This window comes from Chiroxiphia lanceolata, chromosome 2 (genome assembly GCF_009829145.1).
Source record: "Chiroxiphia lanceolata isolate bChiLan1 chromosome 2, bChiLan1.pri, whole genome shotgun sequence".
Lineage (NCBI taxonomy): Eukaryota > Metazoa > Chordata > Aves > Passeriformes > Pipridae > Chiroxiphia > Chiroxiphia lanceolata.
Window position 1 is genome coordinate 57685697 of NC_045638.1, and position 8232 is coordinate 57693928.

The 8232-nt window shown below is 41.8% G+C and overlaps 1 protein-coding gene across 1 annotated transcript; it reads right to left on the reverse strand.

Annotated features, from left to right (window-relative positions):
* Window positions 1–2484: 2484 nt before the first annotated feature.
* Window positions 2485–3357, reverse strand: CYSLTR2 (cysteinyl leukotriene receptor 2). The gene is given in 3 exon segments (XM_032679246.1): window positions 2485–2926; window positions 2928–3192; window positions 3195–3357. Coding segments are annotated over 3 exon segments (870 nt in total).
* Between the last annotated feature and the right edge of the window lie 4875 nt (window positions 3358–8232).

Here is an 8232-nt window from a genome sequence, read left to right on the forward strand (position 1 = left end):
GGTAACATATCAAAGTACTTTTAAAGGATATGTGGTCCCTTGAGGGATCTAGACACATTGCTAGCAATTTAGCTGTCATGAGCTTTACTTTTTAAAATAAATATGGTGGCTTTCTTTTTTAACTACATTTTTACTACGATACTTTCACAGTGAAGAACCCTGGATTTACCTCCATGAGTAGAGACACGCAAGGATACCAAATGAAGAAATGACAGTAAGTGATACATGGCATGTTAAACAAGTGTTGTTAAAGGTTCGTGAGAAGATTCCTAACAAGGATGGTGTTAAATCCTTTTGTAAGGAAATCATAATTTAAAAAAAATCTATTACTTTATTTGCATCTCAGATTTTGATGGATGTTGCTCACTATTTTGTTAGTAATGTGAATAAGGCAGCAGGATGTTCTCACACCTCTGGAGACATTTCTCTCTTGTGAAATGATGGCCCACATAAGAAACTCAACATCTGTTTCTTTGTCTTTCTCCCCCTGCACACTGAAGAGATTCCTTGTCAGATGTGCAATCAATAAAAAACGTCTTCAACCACTAGTAAATTTAGTTTATTAAAACACAGGCCCGACAGTTAATTCAATTGCCAATAAAGTCATAGCATGATCAATAAAAAAAAAGTGTGACCTCATAAGTGACATACATATATCTTCTAGATGCAAAATGATCAGATAATAAGGTGCATTGGACAGATACAAAAAACCCCACCTTGGTGAGATTAGACTGTGGCTAATTTTTTTCATTCCCTTGCAGTATTTAAAGTGTGTGGTATCTCATGAGAGGGTTCAAGCTTGTCACTTGTTGCTGCTTAGGTCTGATCCTGACAGGTGAAGACCGTGGAAGAAGATTTTGCCCCTTCCTTGCAATTATGTGTCTGCTCCATCTGCACAGGTTGCTATCTCAATCGTGTTCATGCTGCAAAACAGTGCTAGTATTCCCTTTTTCATGAATAGCATGGGATCAAGCACTGCAGCAGTTTACATGACATCATTAAGTCAGCTCTCAGCTATGCTGCTGCATTACTGAAACTAGGATTTGGAGCATGAACTTTAGTGAAGACATGATAAAACTCTGTGTTTACATCAAAGGTAGCATCAAGTGATTGAAATGGATTGAACATAACCCTTAGATAGCCAAGAAAAATGTGCCTTTCCCAGTGATTCGCCAAGTACTTTTCCAGCTGACCAGTGATGATTTGCTTTCTGCATATTTCAAACAGAGCTGAAAACAGCTTGCTGCTGCTATTTTTGTTTGGGAGCAATAACATTCAGTTTATAGAGTGCTTTCTCCAGAAAAACTTCTGAGCATTGAGAAGTATCTTCACTGACAGAAGCCTTTCTTTGAGTGAATTTCACAGGGAGGGAAGGCTTTCAGCATTTTTGTTATTTTTCATATGAGACCAGCTGCTTTCCTGGAAAATATGACTAAACCTCTTGTCTGTTTTTAGTAAAAGATGAAGTAATTAAAAACAAAATCTAAATATGGTGAAACTGAGTTGGGAGTCTGTTTTCACTTAGGCCTGAATTTTAGAAAATGTATTTTAGAAAATATTCACAGACTTAAAACTATGGGCAGCCATTTGATGAAATTTTGCAAAGTACGCATAGGTGTAGCTTCCTGATGCTTTCTGAAACAGCTTTCCTCCTTCTTCTCTGCTGCCCATCTTTCCTCCTGTTCCTGGCTTAGTTCTTCCCTGTTTCATTCATTCATGTTTGATGTCTGGGAGTTCAAAAAAACTGGAAGTTAATCTTATGAGAAAAGGGAACAGTTTCCTCCTTAGAGCAAGCAGGATGTGAGGGATTAGGCATGCTTTTGGCAGCAGTTTGCTGTCAGGCTGGTTTACCTGTGCAGAGGAAACTCTTCCCTAACTACCTATTTGGACCAAAATAATTTTAAAAGTTTGCCTTCGGATCCTCATGTGGGAATTGGGCTGCTGAGCCTCAGCTTTCAGAAAAGCACTGGCAACACTGGTCATAAAAACAAGTGTTGCAATGACCTTGAAGGAATCAACACACACAGGAGGAGCTGTAGGGTGCAGCCTGGTGCTCTGGGTATCCACATCCTGCCCTTGCTGCCAGCAGTCACCTTACTTACAACACTCCATGCTGATACCATTCCTTCGAAATCATTCTCTCACTTGACAATCAGTGAAATGTTAAGCAAAATACCTTGGTGGCTGGCTCAGAGTGGAAAATATAGAAATTTTAGTGCCTTCTGAGAAGCCTGAGTGAGTGCTGGATCCTGTTTGTCTCTCTGCCTTCTTTTTAAGTCAGCCTCAGCAGAAAGCATCAGTGATGCTTTACATTCTTTTATGTGCAAACCCTTTGCCAGTGTTTGCAAGGGGAACTGGCAGGGCATTATGAATCTGTTGGGAATCACAACATCTGAACCATGCACCCTTGCACACACCTGGAAATGGAGAAGGGAGGTTCAGGCACAGGCACTGAAGTGGTCAGGTGAGCAGTTTCCCTTTGAGTCACTGGTTGAGTATTATGAAACAAAATAAAGGGGCTCTAGTAGCAAGGCAATTTCCTTTCAATCCCATGTCCTGAGGAGGGTGAACAGTAGAGGTATGTGATCGCAGTATGTGATACAGCAGGAAACAGAGGAGGAAGAGGATGAGAGTGATGATGATGGTTAACAGTGCCTTCTTGTGATAAACAACCCTCTTGCTCTGTAGAGTCCTGGACTTGAGCAAGGCTCTGATTGCAAAGACATAGCAGACAAAAATTGTACAAAACAGCAGGATGAAACCCACTTTGAGGACAAAGCTGTACATCATGAAGAGCCTGTGTGTGTTGAAGGGGTGGAGGTCCAAGCGTTTGACTGTGGTGCTGTACCCAGTGACTCCCTTGCTTAACAGAGGGCTGGCGGCTGCCAGCATGAAGATCCACATGGCTGTGTAAGTTATTCTTGCTGTTGGTTACTTTTCTGTGTTTGAATGGGTAGACGATGGCTATGAAACGAACTACGCTGAGCACGGTGAGAAAATAAATGCTGCAGTACATATTCACTCACAAGGTGTAGGTCATGATCCTGCAGAGGATATTACCAAATATCCACTGCAATCCCAACCGGAAATATGTAGCCCGAAAGGGCAAAGTACTCACAAACATGAGGTCCAAAATAGCCAAGCTCTGCATGTATTTATTTACTAAGATCCTCTGCGAAGGCTGGAATAAAGCATGGAGAGGCCATTTCCAACAGCACCCAGGAAGAAGATAATGAGGTACATGATGGGATAAATTACTTGTTTGAAGCTATCAATCGAATACTTGAAGGAGCCAGTAGTGAAGTTGTCATCTAGAGCCATCTTGGAAATATTCACAGTCTGAGCCAGGCTCTCCATTTTTCTGCCAAAGTGAAAAGAAGTGATATGAGTGCTGTGTTACAGACTGGGCAGGGAGTTTGGCTATTTGAGACTATTTCACTAAGGGCAGAAATTGCAAGATGAAGATGACAGTGGGAAGTAAGGGTTAATGAGTAATTACTTGTGCTGTCACAGTAAATACACATCTAAAGGCACAAAGCCCCAAGTAAGCCCTAAATAGTTTCAGTTTTACAGTAGCTGATTGTTGTCTCAGCCTATGAAAATGTTGCCTTTTAGAGGTGAGTGCTATGTGTGTGTTTTAATGACAAGTCTCTGATCTTTGCTGTGCAAAACAAACCAACTTGCTGTCAGCCACTTTGTGGCAGGAAGGTTTTGAGTCCCCAGTCACCTACCATGGAAACATCAAAACTTGATCAGAAAAGAAGTCACTGTCCACTAGTAAGTCTGCATTTCAAACTAGAATAGAAAGACAAAAGAACTGAATTTACCTTTTGGAACTAGTGAAATTTTTCTAGTATGTTTTTGGCAGCATTTCCTGAGCAATACCAGAGGTATATTGAAAGATGTATAAATTAAGGACATTAAACACTGTGTAAATACTGTGCTAGTAATGCATTGTTCCTTTTTAAACTTCCTCCTCCTTGCACTCTATTTGTTATTCTTGTTAGCTTCTGATGGCTTTCCATGTCTCTTTCTGAGAGACCTTTGCTTCATTTACCATGCCCTCAACCCCTTTTGTGCTAAACTGCTTGGCACCAGACAGTCATCTACACACTCTGCAGGTCCCAGGGCAGCCCACATTTGCAGCCTTAACGAAAAAGAGAAAATGGGCTGTATGCACAGAGAGTGGCATTTTTCCTCCTAGGAGGATATAATACAACCAAATCAAAACCACTCACCACTAAACCCTCTAAATAATAAATTATTTTTCTCCTTAATGTCTGTTTCCTTGCTGAACTCTTGATTCCTTCTCTCAGCTGTTCTGGAGCTAGTAGTATTTTCAAAGGAAGGTTTCAGTGTTGTTGCTTGTTTGACAGTGGGAACCATTCCCTCTTTACATCTACCAACATATTCTAACGATAGGGCATGGAAAATTTTAGCCTGAAAACCACAACTACACAGCATTTCTAGAAGCATGAAAAATAACTTTTAATTTGCCTCAGTGAGAGTGATAATGTGTCCATGGTACACAACTGCATCTTATCTCTTATTCTGAACCTCAATGGCTTCAAAATTTGAAGCTAATTTATTTGCACAGGTGGAGTCTCCTTAGGGGTAAAAGTGGGCTCTAGATTCAGGTGGTCCAGTCTCCCAGTTACTCAGTGTGCTGTGAAGGGGAGCTAATTTACAAACTCAAACCATGATGTGGGAGCCTGAGCTACGTTCAGAGCAACCTATGATATCTTCAGGGTGGTGTCTCAGAGTCTTTCTGAATCCCTTAATGTAGTAACCAGATGTGCTCCAGCAGTCACCTTTTATCTGGCCCCACTTAGATGGGGAGCATGGGAAGCACAACCCTGGGCTGCTCTCCCAAAGAGAAGAGCTTAATGGATATTGAGGCTCATCAAAGCCCTGGACTGAGTAAACATGTGCTCCTAAAGGAAATCTCCTCCTCATTTGAGATCCTCTTTTCTCACAGAGGAGAGAGGTAAAACACTATTCCTAAGAACAAATCTTTTACAATCAGAGGACTTTTAATGGTTTTTGGTTTTCTGTACACAACAACTGTCTCATATACATGTTTTCTGTGTGGAATCAAAGACCAGCTTTTCTCCTAATGGAGCCTGAACTCCCCATTTTGCAGGCAAACATTGCAGCCTGAGGTACTGCAAAGGAAAGAGCCTTCTGACTGTGTTTTCCTATGGTCCAAGCATCCTTGCCTTTGGAAACCCTAAAATACAAGAAAATATTAGTGAAGGGATCTGCCAGCTGTTGAAACATTCCTATTGTGTGTGAAAGCTGTGAGGTAGAGGAGTCAAATGAGGTTGAAGAACTTGGAACATGGACAAATTCAAAGTCCTGCTCAGCACTGTAAGTGATGACTTGTGACCCAATGCTATCTGATGATGTATAGGATTAGGGCAACGCAAATTTAGTTGCTGAAAAGTCCTTGGGTCTCTGCACCCTTTGGAGAGCACTGCAAGCACAGAGCCTGAGGCACTGTGCTCAAGCTCTTCATATGAGGGTGTCTAGCTAACAACTGCTTAAAGCTATTTTGTGCTTTAACTGAACAGGTGCTTCTCAATTCTCTTTCCAGCTAAAGACCTAGACTAAAAGTAGATGTGCATGTGCAATTGAGAAAATTTGATATCATTGAACCTGGCAAGAAAGTCAGTACTCAGACTTCTCTCCAAGTTATCCAAACAAAAGTTTCAGGTTATCAGGGAATGTCTAAGAGAAAGAGACTGGAGACCAGTCAGTGGAAAGCTCTTAACCACAATGGTGCCTACCCTCAGTAGAGGGCCAGCAACAACCCATGCAATTTTGATATGTAGATGCTCCTATTAGCTGTGTCATAAAACACACAGATGAATATAGAAAGAAAGGTGAAGTGAAAGATGTATTTCACTCTATTGCTTGAGATAGTCACAGGACTATCTCAAGCAATCACAGAGGAGAAGGGGAGAATTTTACTCCACCTTGAATCCAAGAACTGTTATTAACCAGCTAAGGTTAAGAGATGGCTCCTAGATACACAGAATGACATATCTAAGGACAGGCAATAAACTTTGTTTTCAGCATGAGTGTCCAGAAGGTCTTCTGGGTCAGGAATGAATAGGTGTGTTCAGAACGAGAGACTGGACCTATAGGACCTTTTGGGGTCCCCCAAAAGAAGAGAGATTTGCAGTAAGATCTAACAACCCTCTGAGAAAAAAAAAAAAGAGGGAAAAGGAAGAACTGAAATGGGACTCTCTCTTAAGTGGTACTGCAAGACTTCTCTGATGGAAATTCTCAAGCAGGAGATTTTTTTTTAATATATGATCTTCCCTAATGGAAGCTATCAAATGGAAGCAGCTAACAAATGTCCTGAGGCTCTTACAATCTCCCTGGCAGGAGAGAGGGAACATCAGCTGAGTAAGAAAAAGGGAGCCTTTTCTGGAATAACTGCTGCATAAGTAGATTTGATGTAGAGTTTGGGTGGGCTTTTGTCTTTTCTTCACCTCTGTGAAGTCTTTTAAAAATATTCACAGCTTGAGTAGTATGGATTTTATAAATAAATATTTACCTTTCATTATAAAGTACATATATCTTATGAATTATATATTTTTATGATGAAGATATATTTTGCCTTTTATCTTAGCCTGGCTTGAGTGTGAATTAAGGTAAGGGGATAACAGAAAGACATTCCTTACCTATGGCGAATGTAACACCCTTAACAAATGGATAGGTGTGCAAGCCACATGGGGGGCTGAGAGAACAGAAGTAAGAGGACGTTTGTTTAATTAAAGGAGATACTAAAGTAATAAAAATGCCCCAGACCCACCATATTTTAAGCTCAGGATGCAGGTAGCAGTCTAGCAGCAGAGTAGGGGCTACCCTATAAACTGCCTAGGGTGTGATGTGTGTCTGCCTCCCCAGAGCAGGTGTCGTGTGTGCATGTGCAGAGCAAGGGGCTGGGGACATGGAGGGACGAGACTGGCTGTGTCTAGGCAAGAGAGGCTCATCAAGAGCAGAAGGGAGCAGGTTTGCCCAAGGAACAGACCTCCTGAGGTATCTCTGTGTATCAGTTGGGGATGTGAGACAGGAGCTGGTGGTGGCTGTGGTCATTGTGGGTACCAGGAATGAAGCTGGAATCTTTGGGGACTCAGCTTTGAGGCAAGAAAGAGGTTCAGCCAGATTCAGTGTTTCAGTGCATGGGTGAGGCAGTAGAGAGTAGAAATTTAGGTATATGAGGAATGGAGGGAACAAGGCCAAGTGATACTATACGCAGTGTAGACTGAGGCTGCTGGTGCTTGCAGACTGAAAGATCTGAAGAGGAGTATTTAATCAAAAGCAATAGGGGAGCTGATGGACATAGGAGGGCAAAGGGCTGGACTGATGAGACTTGTGAGGACAGTGAACTCACAACCAGTGTATCTCTGAAAAGGCCAGGGGAGAAATAAAGTCCAACTGCAATAACTAGGGAAGGTAACTCCAGCTGTCCACAAATCCGGTTGACTGCCACATACTACCTTCAATGTCTGATCAGAAACAAACTTATATGTAATTCTGCACTGATGCTCAAAGCCAAGAAAGAGACAGGGGTGCTGTCAGGCTTGGCATGAGACCACAACCATGATGCAAGGAGAACCCCAAAGACCTGCAGGAGAGAGGATAAACAATGGGAGTCTGTGTTGCCATGCTACCAGCTTTATTGTAATGATAGTGTAGGATGCATGGGTGGAGGAGTGGCACTGTGCATGAGGGACTATATAACTTGCAACAGTCTAAAAATATTATGGCTAAAGAGAAGAACTACAGAGTTCTTGTAGGCAGAGATCACATATTCCAATAATAAAAACATAGGACTAGGAATGCAGTACTGAACTCCGTATCATGATTATGACAGTTATCAGAAAACATTGAGTGAGGGTAGGAAGATGAAAGCAGGTAGCAATAGCAGGAATTTCTGAGCATGTTTATAAAAATGCAACGCTGCAGCGGAGTGAGATATGATGTCCATATGCAACAACTGTTTGATTCCTAGAATAATTAGTCCTGCAAACAAATCCACAATGCAAGATGCTATTCTACATTTTATCTTTACTGTTGCATAGGTCTTTCTTCAAGCAGGTGTTGGTGGACGGAGCCCTGGACCAGCAATCACAGTAAGGCTAGGTTCAGCAGCATTGTGGGCCAGAGAAGCAGTCCCAAAAGGAGGAAGCCCACATAATTTTGGGGGTTGTTAAGAAC